Source organism: Varanus komodoensis, unplaced genomic scaffold, assembly GCF_004798865.1.
Source record: "Varanus komodoensis strain SLA01 unplaced genomic scaffold, ASM479886v1 scaffold100, whole genome shotgun sequence".
Taxonomy (NCBI): Eukaryota; Metazoa; Chordata; class Lepidosauria; order Squamata; family Varanidae; genus Varanus; species Varanus komodoensis.
In genome coordinates this window covers 20,443-38,764 of record NW_025335270.1, presented here as the reverse complement: position 1 = coordinate 38,764, position 18,322 = coordinate 20,443, and the positions used below count along the sequence as shown (strand labels likewise).

General features: G+C 39.2%; 1 protein-coding gene across 4 annotated transcripts; it reads right to left on the bottom strand.

Moving 5' to 3' along the window:
* Positions 1–2,120: 2,120 nt before the first annotated feature.
* Positions 2,121–18,277, bottom strand: MMUT (methylmalonyl-CoA mutase). Of its 4 annotated transcripts, none has more exons than XM_044419203.1 (13): positions 18,197–18,277; positions 16,504–16,888; positions 13,860–14,227; positions 13,600–13,757; positions 11,827–11,998; positions 10,684–10,932; positions 9,212–9,323; positions 8,820–8,935; positions 8,068–8,183; positions 5,472–5,603; positions 4,575–4,722; positions 3,230–3,397; positions 2,121–2,356 (listed from the first exon to the last, which is right to left on the bottom strand). In XM_044419203.1, the coding sequence occupies exons 2-13, from the start codon at positions 16,880–16,882 to the stop codon at positions 2,228–2,230; spliced, it is 2,247 nt and encodes a 748-aa protein (XP_044275138.1). In that variant the 5' UTR covers positions 16,883–16,888; positions 18,197–18,277; the 3' UTR covers positions 2,121–2,227. The 4 variants fall into 4 exon arrangements, with proteins under 4 accessions (XP_044275138.1, XP_044275139.1, XP_044275140.1 ...); XM_044419204.1 differs by having other exon boundaries at positions 16,504–16,885; positions 18,197–18,266; XM_044419205.1 differs by lacking the exon at positions 18,197–18,277 and adding an exon at positions 18,078–18,164 and having other exon boundaries at positions 16,504–16,885.
* Positions 18,278–18,322: the final 45 nt, after the last annotated feature.

Below are 18,322 nucleotides of genomic sequence, written 5' to 3'. Positions count from 1 at the left end.
GCTGGGGTCAGGGCAGGGCACCAAGACCCCGGCAACAGACAAGGTTTTTCAGTCCAGCATTCAGTTGCCAGTTCAGTAACAAGTCCAAGTAGTCAAACCAGAGGTGGGTTGGAGAGCAAGGTTTGGAACCAAGAAGACAACAGACAGCAAACTGGTACCTGAAAACAGGAGAACAAGGAAGCACCCAGGAGCTGGAACAGGCAAAGAGCCAAGAGGCAGGAAGGCACAAGTGATTCAGGCAGCAGGAGTTGAACAAGCAACAACATCCACAACAGCAAGCCAGAGAGACCTTAATAGCTGGGGCAAAGAATGGAGGGGAAGAGCCTGTTCTGGTGGAGCTCTTCCCTCAGGTCTCCAAGCTGGTGCTCATTAGAATAAGTGGAGCCAGGGCCCTAGTCCTGCGCTCACTACCTCAGAGTAATTCAGATCCTGACAGAAGCAAGCCACAGTGAAGATGAGGCTTATTTCTAAGCAGTCACACACAGAATTGCTAGTTCAGTTGAGATCAGGTACCAGAGAACATGCAGAATCCTGGTGATTAATAAATCCTGGCTTGGAAACCATGGTGAGTCCAAAGTTAGGGACTTCTGGTCAATATGCACCAAGATTTCTCAAGTATAGCAGAATCAAAATGTGGACATTATTTGGTTGATCAATGGCATGATAACTTGAGAAAAGCTTTCATAATTGTTCAGTAGCAAACTGTAACAATGGAAGAGTACTCTGATTTCCACCTGCATGCAGCCCCCTGCACTCTCAAAAGTAATCCTTGAAGGTTGGGATGACCTTTCTGAACAGGGACTGTGCTGTTCGATATTGCAGTGAGGTGGGAAATCTCCCAAACAGGCATATATTTTGTTGCCATGCACCCTGAAATTAAAACGGAAAGGCCTTAATAGTGGAAACAGCTTTGCATTATTAAGGGGCTTAAGAGCAGGTATTAATTGTACCTGAAATCCTCAAAAATAATGTTCCCTGTCCTTCCCTGGCAAAACTCTTCTCCTGCTGCCTCAGGGTCTTGTTCCAGGGAAGACTGTTCATGCTGTATAAAACCCTGTTCCCTTTCCTTTGTACTGTAAAGTCAAAAAGGTTCTGGTGAGCAGTTTGTGTGCCTTCAGTGGTATAGACCAAAGGTGGTGAAGCCTCTTCAGCTCAAACTGGCTTTGAACAAGCATGCTGGTGTCTGTGGGGCTGCACCAAAGTGTCTAAGGTCCCAGTGGGATTAACTAGACCTTATTCACTCTCTCACACATATACTCCCCACTCCCCTCAGGCTTTCAAAACACACTGATGGCAGCCGAGACTTACAAACATGATTGCAGAAGTGAAGGGACAAGTGGTGCATCCATCAAATGCTTTCCATGCAGTAATTAGATGTTAAAAGCCTTCACTGTCATTAATGGGGGCTTTTTAAAAGCCTCATTATCTTGCGGGAGGCTGGCAGGGGAAGCCCTCAGCTTTGCTAGGGAACAGAGAGCTATCATGAGCCATGTCCAGCCTGTAGGCAAAGATCCCCCATCCTTGGATACAGAGTGATTTCTACAGGTTCTCACAGTTGCTGGGTTCCTGCTGTAACTCATGCACTGAAGGCTGATATGGTGTAACTATGTCTGATAGATTGTGTGATACATATGAGGTCAGGAGATGGTATGGGGCCCCCTCACATGGCTGTCTGAAAACACTCCACTGAGAGTAGACTCTGACAAGCTGTCAATTGTAGCTCAACTTGCTGTAGTGGAGTAGAATTTATACCATTTGCTACAGCCCCTCAGCAAGCATAGGGCACCTTAATTCAATAACCAGATTCAAATAAAATCTTGCTCTTTTGAACAATACTTAAGTGCAACCATGCATGTGCTGGATTTCACTATCTCTCTGCTTAGTATCAATAGCCTTTATTTTCAAATCACTTGATATTCATTTTAAAAGATATAACACTTATTTGAAAGCAATTTGCTACATGCAAAATCTATTTAAAATCTATCTAAATCTAGTATACCTACTGATTTAATGAGCTAACTTTACTGACAAGATTTTATACACTTACAGTCATAAAATGTTTTTCATATATAATATTGAAAGCAATTTCCCACTTTCTTAGAAAGCATAAGAAAGAATCAGACATTGGAGCTAATTTAATAGGAATTACTCTTCTTTGAAAGCGACTGATCACATCACATTGCTACACATTATAAACTTTAGCACAAAGGCATTAAGTACCAGTGGTTTACAAAGACTGCTGCCTCTTATCCAGGCATTTCTCAATATCATCAAGAACTTGGATTGCTGCCTTTGGGATTCGGGTTCCTGGGCCAAATATACTGGAAACACCACAGCCATACAGGAAGTCATAATCCTATGTGAGGGTTGAAAAATACAGATATAACATGTGCAGAGAAACCCACACAATACATAGTACATGATCAGAATTTAGTGGTGGCACAGATGGGGAAGTGGGGAAAACTGTGTACATTTACTGTGGGCTGGAAGAGTGATGTCCTCCCCAGCTCAACCCCCATCATGTGCTTACAGCTCTAGGAACTGTGCTTAAAATATTTTGAAAAATCTGTAACCTTTGCTGGAGGGCCTAACTTTGCCAACAGCACTGAATGAAATAACTGGAAGAGTTGTACACCATCACTTAAACCCTAAAATCATAACTTTCACCAAGTACAGCAGTTCCATCAAGGTAGAGAATTCCAAAGCAGAAAACAAAATGCTGGAAAATGTAGTTTCTACATTCTGTCTACATATGTAGATTAAACATTTACACCTCTTTTCATTAGGATGATTTATAAATATTTTAAAATAAAGTGTTTTAAGGTGACTATGGTTCACATTGGTAGACTTAAAGGGCTTTGTAGTCAAAGCAACAAAAGTTCATAGAATAATGTAACTTATTCTATGTTGTAGAATTCTATAATGTACAACCACCTTTTGAATTTTTTTTTATCAAGTGCTCTGCACTTGGTTTGTTCTGTGCACTTCTATAGGTTTACTTATAAAGCTTTCTAAAACCAACTATAGTTGAAAAATTGAGACCCCAATGGCTAGATGTTGTGCAAAAAGGCCTTCCATTGTGTTACCTGTTTATACAAGATGAAGAAGGCAGAAGTGGGAGAAGCCATCCTCCCCTCCTCCACCCCAGGATACTACACAAACAGAAACAAATAAGTTATCGCACAACAACCCTGGTATCTCTGGTTTGGCATTAGATGGTGCACAGTACCTGAGGAGGGATGACGCCTCCACACATGACGAGAATGTCTGCACGCCCAAGCGCCTTCAGCTCTTTGATGAGTTCAGGAACAAGTGTTTTGTGTCCAGCAGCTAGTGTACTCACACCAACACAATGCACGTCAGCATCTACAGCCTGCTGGGCCACTTCATGGGGTGTCTGAGCAGAGACAGCAGATGAAGAGCCAAAGGGTGTGAGAAGAATATGTAAACCATAACATCAAATTAAAACTATGCTTTATTTTTCATACACAAGAGCAATGTTGACACATTTCACACTTCAATTTTCTGCTTAAGATGTCTGCAGTGTTTCTATCAGAAAATCTGAAAGTCCAGTCTTACAAGGTGTGAAAACATAATAGGGAAACAGTAACATATCCTTACCGTTATGGATACAGTAAGTTGGAAAAATACCCACTGGGTGTTTTCCAACTCAGAAATTCTGTAAAAACACCTCAGCAAAATGTATGGCAATTGTTACATTTGATACAGCTAATTTACCTATTTCAATAGTGAGTTCTTTTTTTTCATTCCTCTATCCATTTTTAACACATGGTGTCTAGCCTAGGTTCAAACTTTAGCCTTTAGAAGATGTGTTCATTTTCTCTCCGGCTTCTGGGTACTGACTACTAGGTACTGACTGAGTCAGCGGCCACATCCATATCCAACTTTGAGCAATGAATTATGAAATCAGTATGTAAATAAGCAGCATGTTGCTCCACATAGCTCCATCACTCCTGCTTTTCTCCTCACTTGCACAAGTGGGTAAATAAACCAAGAAAGGAGCAGCTTCATGTAACACTCACACACAGAAGTATGGTTTACTGGGCTCAAACTGGCCTGGATTGTAAATCATCTTTAAATGGGCTTGTTGTTGGATTACCAATCCTGATTTTCTTGGGTGCTATAAAACATAACCCTGGGTTCAGATCTCACACATACCTCTTCTGGAGCTCCTTGAAGTAAAGGTGGCATAAAAATGCTAATAAGTAACAACCATTATGTGGTTCAATGTTGCCATTTAAAAAAAAAAACACAGGAACTAAAGAGGTTGCACCTAACGACATTCAAGTAGCACAGTTATAAGTTGCACAAAATAAACACAGAATAAAGTGCAAGTGAAGCATAATGTTTCACTAGGAATATGGCTATCCTATATTCGCATATGAGATCATCTTACTTATTAGTGAAAGCAAAAACAAAAATAAAATAGCATTACTCTTTAAAATTAGCTTAGGAAAAGCATGCACTTATTTAATGAAGCTTCTTTAAATCAGAGTTAACAAATGAAGAATATTTAAAATTAAATAATTAGATTAATTTACATGACTGAATACCTGGAATAGTGGGCTTATGTCTACATCGAATCCAAGGTCAGCGAATCCTGTAGCAATCACTTTAGCTCCTCTATCATGGCCATCCTGACCCATTTTAGCAACAAGAAGACGTGGTCTGCGACCTTCACATTCCATAAACTTGTCAACTCTGAATTTCAAACATGTTTAGAAATATTTTTCTTACAAGTTGAAGTCACTTTAAGAATCACAGTGAAGGGCAGTAATGACTACAGTGAAAAATCTTCCAATTTAAAAGGCATTATATTAAAATATGTGCTACATTTTGTGGCTTTAACTGTTAGGCACTACTCAGAGACCTTTAACTCTTGGGTGACAGAGAAATGTAATTAATACCTGCAAAAATTTTATTTCTGCAAATTCGGCACTTTAGTATAAGAATGCGCATACAAGCACACATACAAGCATACCAGCTTATTTTCTCTCCTGTGTGGACACATTCTCCTTCATTTTGACACATAACTGAGATGGAATTAAAAAGAACTAGGGACTAAAATATTAAAAAAGCACACAAATTACACACACAACTTCACTGACTTCTAAGTGATTAGAAGCAAAATTAGCAATAAGATCAAAATATTGGTTTTTAAAGTTTATTTTACTAAAGTTTAAAATACTTCCAAAAATTCATTAAAAACACAACAAATAGGAAGCATGAACATAACAACCTTGCATGATTAATAAGAGATCAAGCATACATAAACAAAATAATGTCTTTAGAAATGCACACAGTTGCTTGTTTTAAAAGAAGTAGTTAGCTTATTTAGTGGATAGAAGATACAGAAAGTAACCCCTCCAATGCAGAAGACAGATAAAAGAAATGCTGAAATGATAGGATCAGAGTGAACATTATATAATAGATTTAACAACATATCCTACCTATTGAGAGCTTGCGAAATTTCATCACTCTCTCCAAATTCCTGACGGTATGCTCCACTCACCATACGATCACTGGCTTTATGTTCACCAAACTCCTTTTTCATTGCATCTGTTATTTCACCAACTGTACATCTAAAGAAAGTTTACAGTCCAAAATACTTGATTTGCTTATTCTGGTGACTATAGCCAGACAAAATACAGCACAGATTTCAATGACAACTGACTAATAAATAATTACATAGCAAATATAGGTTTGGATCCCATCCTGGCCATCCTCTGGCAGTACAGAAACTGCTGGCAGTATGGAATTTTCCTCCCTCTTGCACCACCCACGCTACATTTTGGACAACCATTGGAGAAGACGGGGACAGAATGTTGGGGGCTGCAGTAAGCATGAGACCAAGTCCTGCTGCGCAACTGCTCGTACGACGTTGGATTTAAGCCAGCATTTCCACTTTTCACAATACCTGATTTCAGAGTAGCATGTTTATGTCCAGTCATGAAACATGTTCCAAGCAGAAATTTTCTGTAAACATTTCTAGGAGATTAAATGGTGGTAAAAAGCTACTGAATTTACTGGAGTGTAGCAATCTTATTCTGTTTAGCTATAACACTCAGGGAAAAGTATGGATCATGTTGTTGTAGTAATCCCATGCATGCACATACTATGGCTATAGCCAATGCCAAGTAGTTGTTTCAATATGTCACCACATTAGATGTATTGGGGAGGTTGAATATCCTTTTGTGGCCTTTCGGTTTATGATTTGACTGATTAAAGAAACCTGATTAAAGAAATGTTAATGAAAATGTTTAAAATTCAGACTAGTTATTTTGAGGGCTAGCATTTCAAGCAAAAATGAAAAAAATACCAGTCCTTGTAAGAGAGTGAAGCTGATATATTTCTTCCTTCGTTCATTCCTACAATGGGCTATTTGTAACTACTAAACAGTAACCCAGGGATTGGATCCAAAGTTACACCTCTGTCCATGTATGAGTAAGTACAATTTCAGCCAAGTCCCCTACCCCTCAATCTTCAGTTCCCTAGCCTTGCCATTTCACACAGAATTTCTAAGTCTCCCAGAAACAGGATTTTGGGGGGCTGCAAAGGACTATAAAGGTAAGAGGAGATGGAAAGCCACATTGCGAAAGCCCTATTTCCTTAATGAAAGTTAAGTTAGGATGCAAGACACTACCTCTTTATAAAGAGGTTTCATCAGATTCTGCTGACCTGATACAGAATATCAGTTTTCTCATTGCCACTGAAGAGTTTCTCTCAACCTGAGCTCAGTTCCAGCATAACAAGATCGCCTATTGTTACTGCACTGATAGTTCTCTTGACAAGGTTCGATGCACAAGAAAACACTCTGTTCTGCTGTCATGCAAGCTAAAGACTCCATTGTTATAAAGGAGCTGTTCTCTGCACTAAGTCTAGATCTCAGTGGTTCAAACCTTGATCACAGTGGCTCCTCCAGATAAGCCTGCACAGGACTCTAAGACTGTACTTCAGCAGAATGCAGAAGGTAAAGGGGTCTCCAGCTCTGTGAGTGCCCCTGGACTGTGCTAGCATGGAGAGCTGCTAGGCCCAAGATCTGACCTTGCACCACCACCATTGATCATGCAGCTCTAGTGGAACAGCAGTGCAGTATGCTAGGGCAGGAACCAGTGGCTTTGCAAAAGCAAGCTAGATGGACTATTTCAAAAGAGAAGGACAGAAGCCTTGAACAGTCGGGCTCGGAGGTCAAGGGACTTGATCTGATTAATGTTGCAGCTGAAGCATTACAGGAAGACAATTAATTTCTCTTCTACTGATGACTATTCATTAGGCATTTTCTCTAAGTTTATGCATTCTTTCAGATGATCTTTAGGTATTTAAGCAATAAAACATTACAGTATTTTTAAAGATACTTTTTAAACACATTTCATCTGTGCCAACACAAGGGCCATGTACAAAAACATATTTAAAATTCTGCAAGATACAGTAAACACACTAAAACATAATTATAATCAAGCAGAGAAGACAGCAAATAAGTTGTGAATTGGCATGATTACAATGTTTTTGCCCTATAGCCCTGTCTCTAACACACTGTGCAATTTTGATGGACTCTTTTTTATTTCATTGTATTCTAACAGTAGTGTGGTTGCCACTTAAAATTCTTCTGATGGTAAAAGCCTCAAAACAGATTTTGCAAAATATGTAAGTAATTCCACTCTGTATCTGCCCAATCACATTGCAAGTCTCCAAAGCAACACCCAAAGTTTCACATTCTTTTTGTATACTTGTTTCAGAAAATTTAAAAGATCAAAATGAAAAAAGCAGTTTCCATAGCAGCTAGCCAAAGGCTAGTACGACATAGGCATGGACGGACACTTACAATTTGACTGGGAAGATCCACATGGCAAGCTTATTATATAAGCTGCCCCACTACCACACAGCTGCTTTAATATATGAAACCAGACTGTGTGCCATTGTTTAATGTGGTTATGTGTTTTAGTCTTCAGGCCTCAGCAGAACTGGACTTTCAAAGCCAAAGAGATGTCTCAGAAAATGTAACCGTCTCTGCACATATTGCCATTAGCACTCAACAAAGCACCATACCTTGCACGTGCTGCTTCGACTGCCAGGGCCAGCAAGTTGCCTTGACCTGTGGCAGCACATGTTGTCAGGGCAGTGAGACAGCGCTGGGCTGCTACTTCATCTCTGCAAGCTTTCACCTTTACAAGGAAGCACAAAATAAAACTGTGACCAGACAGGAGCGAGGAATTATTTATACCACAACTTTCTAGATGTCTCTTCAGTTCATGGGGTTGTCTTGATAATGAAACAGGAAAAGAGAACCCCAACCTCTTTGAGGAGGGATCCCATACTCAATAATTATCTGCCAGCTTCAATAAGCCCTGTATTATTATATCTCTTCAACACCTTTGCAATAACATGCTAACCTTGACAGTTGGGACCTCACTGACTGCCATGACTGTCACACAGATATAGAAACTAAATATTGTAAAAATACCCTAATCTAAAAATCAAACTGAACACCATATTTCTATATGACATCACACAGAAGTAAATCTCAAGGAGTTTAGGAATAGATTCCCCAAGCATACAGAGATTCAGCCTATAATTCTTTATTAACTTCATGTTTATCAGAAAGACAAAATTTAGCGTACTTTAACTATTTCTAACTCTACTAAATCAAGTTAATGGTCTATATGAATGCTAAATATAATTATTATGCAATTGGATCCTAAGCATAAGCATCTTCAGTTTTATTGTGTTTGGTATGACAAATCAATAAAACAAGAAATCAATATTTTATCTTGTAAAATCTCTGCAGAATGAGCACTTACCTTTTTCAGTTTCTCAATCTGTTTGTTACGGACTGAAGTATTATCAATTGCCAAAACTTCAACAGGCTCTTCTTTTTCCAACTGGTACTTATTTACTCCAACGATTACTTCTGAACCTATACATTTCCCAAATATTGAATTCAGAATATATTTACAAATTATAAATTAAAGTTTAGTGTTTGTGATTCTATTTCTAGTAAACAACCCCCATAACATAGGGGTTAGGATTTTAATATTAGATTATTTGTATTTAGACCAGCTTATGTATAAGAACTGCAACACTCCCATGCCCATTAATAGGTTATAAGACATGTTAGACATATATGCCTAAAACAGAAGGGCTGCCACACTTACAACACAATCCTTATGGATTGCTCTTTCATTTGCCTCACCAGAATCAATCCTGGCTTGTCTTCGAGCTGCACACTCTTCAATTCGAAGTTTTGGTATCCCTTCAGCTACTGCTTTCGCCATCCCACCCATTTCTTCAATCTCCTCAATGAGCTAATAGAATATAACATTGTTATTACAATAACAATATATTAGTATAACAATAGCAAATACTGCTAACTGTCTTAAATATATGACTACCATCTATTGATGAAAGCACACGCAACACTGTCTAGTCCAGGGATAGACAGCCTTTCTAGGCTCACAGGAACATTTGAAAAAAATGATTCAGGTGTCACCACAAATTGCTCTGAGGGTAAAGTGTTATGAGTACACCCCACTTTCTGGATTCTCACATTCCTTGCCTGCCTCTCCAGTCTTTTTCTTTTCTTTGTGCATGTGACTTGTTTCCTCTTCTGTTGAAATCTTTGGAAAGGTGTTAGGGAAAAAGGTTCCTGATGACAAAATGGATGGAGAGGGGAAGCCCAGCCGCCAATAAAGACCTTGCTGTTCTACAGACCACTGATTCTCACAGAGCTGGAGAAAAGGGTTCAGTAGTTAGGGAGTTCTTCCACTGCCAAGGACATGTTGCCCCAAAGGTCCTTGGTGGCTAATGCCCCCCCCCCCCCCCGCATTCAAGCCATTTTTAGCAGGGCAGTCTCTTCCCTACTTCTATTAAAATTAAGAAAAATCATTCTGTTTACTCAATGAGGAAGAGAAAAACTGGGCATACTGTGTGTTTTGGTGAGTGATTAATACACCTGCAGAAGCCACACTGTCAACTCCAGATGTAGCTCCACTACTTACTGGGGTGTGGGAAGACAGCTGTATGGCAAGCAGTTACTAAGTAGCATAGATGCCAATGCTGCTGACAGCAGACATTTTTAACTGGCTACATTTCAAAATGGAAAAATTCTCATGCATGATTGGTACACAAATAATTTCCTTTCAGTGCATTAGCTCCATATGAATAGGTCTATATTTAAGAAATCCAATACAACACATTAATAAACATTTTGTATCTAGAAGTTTGTGTACCAAAGGGATTTTTAAGCCAGAAAAATATTAATACATCTTATTCTGCTATTTTGTGACTTTGTTCTTTGGAAAGCAAAACATAAGTGTACTCTGTTTGAATGTTACTGGATTTGAATCCCCGTCCTTGTCAGGACACCTATGTCTTTTCATTCCTTGCTTTCTCACTTCCCACAATTAAGTCCAAACACATCACCCTCAAAAAACAATTCTTCATAAAAGAGAACTCCAATTAGATAGTATTTTTGTTTTGTTTCAGCACCTTCTAAGGAGCTAAGGGAACCTTCCAGGCACAGGAGAAGGAGTGCAGGAAATCCCTCTTTGGAATTTTTATCACCCTTCCAAATTTACATTTCTTTTAAATATAAACAATTATTTTGTTTAAAATTGTCAGCATCTTTATTTCCTGGGCCAACTGTCCCCCAGTTGAACAACTGACCTTTAAAGCAGCTTCATATACATCATTGGTGAGAGATTCCATCAGAAATGAGCCACCCCATGGATCTGCAACTTTAGGAATGCCAGATTCTTCCTGTATTATAATCTGGGTATTCCTGGCAATTCGAGCACTCTTCACAGTCGGCAATCCCAAAGCTTCATCAAATGAGTTTGTATGCAAGGACTGAGTACCTCCAAATACAGCTGCCATTGCCTCAACTGTAGTGCGGATGATATTATTATAAGGATCCTAACAGAAAAATTGAAACCATTTGTAAGGAATAAAGATATGACCATGCAAGACGCACTGCCTTTTGTTGTAGATCAGTGAGGGTTGTTGTTCTGAGTCCACTTGTACTACACTGATACATATTATGTCTAGAAGACTTCAATACATTTAGAAGTAGAATAAGGCATCTATACAAACATAGCTAGATTGGCAGAGATTATTTAGGTTTAGTCAGATGAAAAGTAGGTTATTTGTATTGGATTGGGTCCAGAATTCACTGCCTTATTCTTCCATACATTCTATACCTCTCTTATCACTAGACAAATAGTTCTTCAAAGGTTTTAGAAACACTAGAGGCTACTGGTTACCGGCAGTCCCTAGGTTACAAATGAGTTCCATTCCTGAGAAAATAGACATTTGTCTTTAAGTCAAGTTTGTATGTAAGTCAGATCACATGTAATTGGCCCTCCACATTCGAGGGGGTTAGGGGCGCAGGGCCACTGTGAAAGTGGAAAAACCCACAAGTATTTCTAGCCTCCCTGCCACCCAAACTCACCAGGGCCTCCTCTTTGTAGCAAGAAAATGCTGGAGAGATTTTCCTCTCCAGATGGGCGGATCAGGAAGGCATGCTTTGGAGGCCTCCCTCCCTACCTTTTCACTTCCTGCCTCTCTACAGTGATGCTTTGGAGGCTCCCCTCACTCCCCTTCAGCTTCCTCTCTCTCTATGGTGATGACAATTTCCTTCAGTAGGCTTTATGACAGTTTGTTTGTAAGTATGAATTGTTCCTAACTTAGATGTTTGTAACCCGGGGACTGCCTGTACTTAAATTAGAAAATCAACACGAGAAAAGCAAACCAGTGAGCATGCATCACTGTATTTATTTAAGACTACATGTATATAATTCTGATTCCAACCTGCTCAGTAAGTGACCATCCAGAAGTCTGACAATGAGCTCTAAGAAGAAGTGATTTGGGGTCCTTGGGCTGAAACATTTTCTCTACCAAGTGAGCCCAAAGCCTTCTCCCAGCTCTCAGTTTAGCTATTTCCATGTAGAAGTTCATCCCAATTCCCCAGAAGAAAGACAGCCTACAATAAAAGCACACAGTTTTATCTGCTTAGAATAAGCAAAAAATGATACAGTGCATCATATAGTTCATATAAATTATTATGCTCTTGAATGAAAAAAGCAAAGATGTATCCTTCTGAATGTCTCTAGACTAGTAAAGGGATAAGTAAACTCAAAATATCAATGTGATTTCCTGGGCTTCTCTACCTATAGTCTAATCCAGAATTACTGCAAAGCCACTGGAAAAAATAGGAGGGTAACAAGAAAATACATCAAACTAGTACTACTTCTAAACATTTATACAGAGTTAGGAGCATGCTAGAGACTACTAGAGCATGCCAGTAAAGCCTTGCTCTTAGAGCAAGAATGATGGAAATTACAGTGAACACATAGCCTATTGCTTTTCAGTTCAAAGAATAGCCAATTTGCTCAGCTTGTTTCCTTCAAGTTCCACCAGCAGCAAACAGATTTGGTACCAACGACTGGAACATTTATTTAAAAGCAATGATGCTCTCTGGCGAGGTTATCATATGAGAACATAGCTAATACATTCCAATGCATTAATTATATGATTAAACACAAAGATTTAACAGTCTAGATTTACAATCTCTCCTGAGGACAAGACTTAAATAGTAAAAGAATATGTTTAGCATTCAATGTGGTGCACGCTGGCTATTCCAAATTATTAACTATCCAACTTTATTCCTGCAGTACAATCTTAAAATCTTAAAGGGAATTTTCTAATTAAATTTTCTAATTCTAATTTTCTAATGATAAATCAGTTGTTGGCCTATTTATTTTACATCCAGAGCAACATAAACACACGAGGAGTTATACTGAATCAAATAAAAGTCCAGCATTTCATTTCCTGTAGTGCTCAAACAGATGCCTCCTGGAAGTCCATAAAGGGAAAATGAAGGCAGCAGACTCGCTTCTCACACCAATGTTTACTTTTTAATAACTGGAATTCAGTTGCATACTCTCTCTCTCTCCACAAGGTGATTTCATAGTTAAAATTCATCAAAAGATTTGTCCTGTAGAAACTATATTACATTTTAAAGCCATTTAAGTTAGTAGTTGTTACTACAACAGCAGTGAACATTAATTATGTGTGAAGATCTTTCTTGGAAAAAAACACGACATATGGAACAGCCAGTGAAAAACTGAGCTGTTCTGCATGCTAATTCTTCTTTCTTGGATTTATTCATTCTTACTAGAGTTCACTTAAAGTATTTTAATAGGGCACCAAATGTAAAATGTAATGGCTACTGTTGTCTGGACTGCAACACCTATCAGACCACCAGAAGGATCAGTGCTCAAGGATTATGGGAGACGTAGCTGAAAATACCAGTAGGCTGCCTATCCCTGCTACAGGTTTTTTTTTTAACAAAAACAAATTAAAAAATTCTTGCATTTACTTGGTGTACAGTGCTTTAGATAGTACAATAATAATGCCTTCCCCAAGCTGATGTCCCCCAGATGTTTTGGACTTAAAACGTCCAGACTTCCTGATTGCTGGCCATACAGTCAAGCTATTACCCAACTCAGTTTGGAATCTGTGCTCTCAGCTTGTAATTAAGGACAGTTTGTTTGGTTTTTTCCAGGAGCTAAAATCCTGTACCTTGGTGCAAATTCATCAATGGTGAGACCAGCCCGCAGTCCAGTTCTACAGTATTCCAAGCCATCAGCTATTGTATAAGCTAATTCCAAAATGGCATCAGCTCCAGCCTCCTGCATGTGGTATCCACTGATAGAAATAGAATTAAATTTGGGCATGTACTGCAAGAAAAACAAAGGGTACAACTTTGTTCTATAACAATACTTAACACTTGAGTACTACACCAAAACAATGCTAACAACAACTATTAATTAAAGTAATACCTTTGATGTATATTGAAATATGTCAGCAATTATTCGCATTGATGGCTCTGGGGGGAAAATGTATGTATTTCGAACCATGAATTCCTTCAGTATATCATTCTGTATTGTTCCTGTCAGCTTAGATTGAGGCACTCCTTGTTCTTCCCCAGTTACAATGAATGTAGCCAGGACAGGGATTACTGCTCCATTCATTGTCATTGAAACGGACATTTTCTCCAAAGGAATTTCATCAAAAAGAATTTTGGTATCTTCTACTGTGTCTATGGCAACTCCAGCCATTCCAACATCACCGCGAACTCGAGGGTTATCTGAATCATAACCACGATGTGTTGCAAGATCAAATGCAACTGATAATCCCTGCTGGCCAGCTAAATGTCCCCAAAAAGAATAATAAAAAAGGTTACAATTTAAACTCCAATGTTTGTAATTTTAATTTTGGGTCACATGGGACCCCAGGTTAAACTTATACTTTTGTCATTTTCCATTCATTAGTGTAAAATTATTATCCTTATTATTAAAAAGATGGTAATTCTCACACTAGAAAGAATTTGTGAATAGTCAACAGCAAGTTAAGTACAGTTCAAATAAATTAAATGAAAAATAATGAAAAAATCTGATTCACAAACATAGTGAGGCAGTGTAATAAATTACTTGAATAAATTGAATAAATTACTTCAATTTATTTAATTATTCATTTAAATAAATTGAAGTAAATCACCTTCAGCATCAGTCCTGGCAAGAATGAAGTAGTAATATGAAGGTATTGAAAGCATGAGCATTTGAACACAAATTCCAAATCCCTGGCCAAAGGTGACTTTTTCCAACAGAATGGGAGTGGGGAGCAAATCTTGGCTTGTGTTCCTTTTTTCACCTCACCTACCCTCCCACTTCAGTTCAATCTGGGAACAGACATTGGATAATATCCAGTTTAATACTCCTGGCAATAGAATAGCTGCCACCAGCCTCTTTGCCCTCACATGCCCTTTAAATATATTCTAGAGAGATGTTTCAGAGCAGATTTTGAAGGGACAAATTGAGGGACACAGGAAAGATGGAGTCAGTTTTCTTTTTCATGTAAATTTCTGCTCACATGGCATTGGATTGTGCACAATGCATTCAGAGAGTATCTTGTTACAGACTACTCACAGAGACATCCAGGATTCAGTTAGAGTCTATTTTCCATCCACACTAAACAAGGTGAGAAGAAAATTAGTGCAAGCACTAGAGTCACTAAGGCCCTATTTATATTTAACAAGGTGCATGCTGCTACCATTTGAAATTGGCAACTGAGTTGTTTAGCCCATATTAACCCATAGTATCTGAGTTCACATACATATCACAGAGCAGGAATTGGCAGCATACAATCATAGTTTAAATATGTGCAAAGTAGGTATACTTCTCATACCAAGCTGAAACTTAGGAGGCAATGTCCCAGTTTCTACAACTGCCATGTTCTACAATTTGTGTATCAATTAGTGTATCTAACCTGTATTATATAGAAAAGATAACACTTTGCATAAATATGAACACACAGTGTCATAAGCTGTACTAACCACACTGAAACTAATTCTGCACAGAAGAATGATTTCAACAGATAAAAGTATTTGGGAAGAGCCTCAAAGATCTGTTCCCTTTTTTAAATTTTTGTTTATTTTCTTCCCAATCATTTCTGGAGAAACACTGGTTATCATGAATAACAAGACCCTGCTCAAATAGCTTCATTTCCTCATCATTCTTGATGGTGTAGCATCTCAAAGTACTTTAGAACAGCCTTCTCCTATGCAGAATTAAACATACCTAAGCACGCCAATCACAATAGGTTTAAAAATGCCTAACTCTGCATAAGAACAAGCTGTAAAGGAAGCACAGAAATGAAAAACAATGTCACACACAGCAAGCCAGTAGCAGAATCAAGACAGACACAGACTCAATTAACATTTTCTTAAACATCCAAACTCTTTGCTTTAAATACTTCTGTTAACTCCTACATGTGAGGAACATATTAGTAAATTGCAAATGACATTTGATACCTTATTTTAACAGCATTTCCAAAGAGCCAATATATACACACAAAATACTTTCTCTCTTAATACCCACATATCATAGCAAGAGTGACTTAAAAAATGGTTTCTTAGTTTTTATTTTAGAGGGAGAAAGGAAGCACAAAGTGTACATATTTTGAGAAACTGGCTATGTAAAAATGCTATTTTGTGTTGTAGTATAGTATTATTATACCATAAGAAAACCAACAGAAGTTGAAAACAGTTTGGAAACTTGCCACTTTTATTCAATAAGCATTTTACTGCCTATGCCAAATAGAATCCAATCAGTGGGAATCAGTAACTTGAGTTAGAAAATATATTTGTTTTTGTCAGGCCATGAACTGCTTCATAACTTCTAACTACACTTTCTTTGCAGGATGGAAACAGGGAAAACATAGTTGTATGCTATTTTTCATTCTTTGTTCTGGCAGTGTTTGAATAACCATTATTATCAAAACCAGATACTTATAATAATAGTTAATTATGTATGTATGTATTTCAATTTTAAACCACTCCATAGCCAAAGTTCTCTGGGCAGTTTATAACAATCCAGCTGCTTCTAAGTAACTTCTTGTGGACAGTTACAAAAATAAGTTGCTCACCCTTTATGTTGTCCTTGTAGAACCTATTGCTTTCCTCCACAGTACTGAAACCAGCATACTGTCGGATGGTCCAAGGTCTGTAGGTATACATGGTAGGATAAGGGCCGCGAGTGAAAGGTTTTACGCCTGGCAATTCTTCAGGAAAGTCCTTTGTGTCCCGTGCAGAGTACAGTGGCTTGATGACAATTCCCTCTGGAGTGCGCCAGATCAACTCTTCTGGGTTCTTGCCTTTTAACTGCTTTTTGGCCATTGCAATCCATTCTGGGTGGAGTGTCTGGTCATGCAGCAAGCGCCAACTGTGCTTGTATAGAGGTGCCCCTGCTTCTTTCCTGTAATGGAAGGGCCAGAGGCGCAGAAGTCCACTCTTGGCCCTTAACATTTTCTGCTGAGGAAATTAAGATGCAGCCTATGGAGTGAGATCTGAATATTACAGTGTGACACAGTGAATGTTGTCTCTAGGATAGCCCAATAGGCAGATTTTTACTTCTAGATGCCACTCCCACACAAAATATGTCATGTCACAAAAAGAAGCATGGATTGAGATTTGGACTGCTAAGATTCAAAATGTCATAGCTACTGTAAACTTTTTTACACAATTAAGAATCTAGAATTATACACATTTTACTTTTATGAAATAAAAACACTTGCTTCCCTCCTCCTATCACTGGCTAAATGATGTGAGTTCATGGAACATCCATGAATATTGCCAACTGCTCAGTAGTGCAAGGCAATGGTGTTTTGTTGATGGGAAACCAGGCAGCAGCAGCAGCAATGGATAGGTGGCACCTGCCCCTTCAGCCTGCCGGAATATGAGTTAGGAATGGGAGCGGAGCCTGGACGCATTCCAGATTATTCTGCTGAAACATTACTGCACTACTTTTGTTTTGTATTTTTATCTGTATTTTATTAGTATTAGTATTGTCATTTTTATTGTGGTTTTTATCTTATGATTGTGAGCTACCCAGAGGTGCTGTGGCACAATAGGCAGCTTAGAAATGTTTTAAATATATAAATAACAAATCATATGTGAAGTGCCACTGGAGAGGAGCCGCTGCAATTCTTCAGTCTCCAAAAATATTTGAAAACACCCATTTCGTCTGAAATTTATTCTGAGTTAAAATACTAATAAAACAAACAAAATATAAACCATTATTCCTTAGAAAGCCTATAACCTTTAGTTCAGGTATAGGAAACTTGTGGCCAAACCAGATGTTTTGACCTACTACTCCCATCAGCCCCAGCCAGTATAGCTCATGCTGAGGGATGACGCTGTAGTTCCCAACCTCTGAAGGGCCACCAAGCCACGCACCCCTCCCTCCGACTGAGCCCCACTTCATATCGATGTAGGCTCGCAACACTGAGCCACCTTCTGTGCTGACTTTTTCCAGTGGGGCCATGCTCAGCCTTCATATTCGCCTCAGATCTGGAAACCCCGTTCTGGGCAGAGAGTTACTGTTTGCAGTTATTCGGAGGCGAGGGCCGAGCACTTCACGGGGTGCCAACGGCACTCTTATTCCGCTAGATGTGGGCACCGAAACTGCTGAAGGTGAGCTGCACTTGGCTCAAACCGACACCTGAGGCGCGGATCTCTCAGCAGGAGCTCTGGCCGAGCCAGAGTCTCCCAGACGGGCGACAGGGGGAATGGAAAGGCACCAAAGTCGAATCGCGCCTCCAGTCCGTCTAGGTGCGGTACCTGCTGCTACTCCCGCGGCCGCCGCCGCCGCCGACACAGTAAGCAAGAGCGACTCGCAGGGGAGAAACGAAGCACTCTTTTGCGCAGGCGCGGGTGGGAGGCTTCGCCTTCCCCAGCACGCAAGCG

What these genes read in the sequence shown, in the direction of transcription:
- MMUT (XM_044419203.1), bottom strand. Translation starts at nt 16,882, where the DNA reads ATGTTAAGGGCCAAGAGTGGACTTCTGCGCCTCTGGCCCTTCCATTAC. An exon ending in CTACAAGGACAACATAAAGG is followed by an intron (nt 14,228 to 16,503) that starts GTGAGCAACTTA and finishes GGGGACATTTAG; the next exon opens with CTGGCCAGCAGGGATTATCA. An exon ending in ACATAAGCCCACTATTCCAG is followed by an intron (nt 3,398 to 4,574) that starts GTATTCAGTCAT and finishes GTCTCTGCTCAG; the next exon opens with ACACCCCATGAAGTGGCCCA.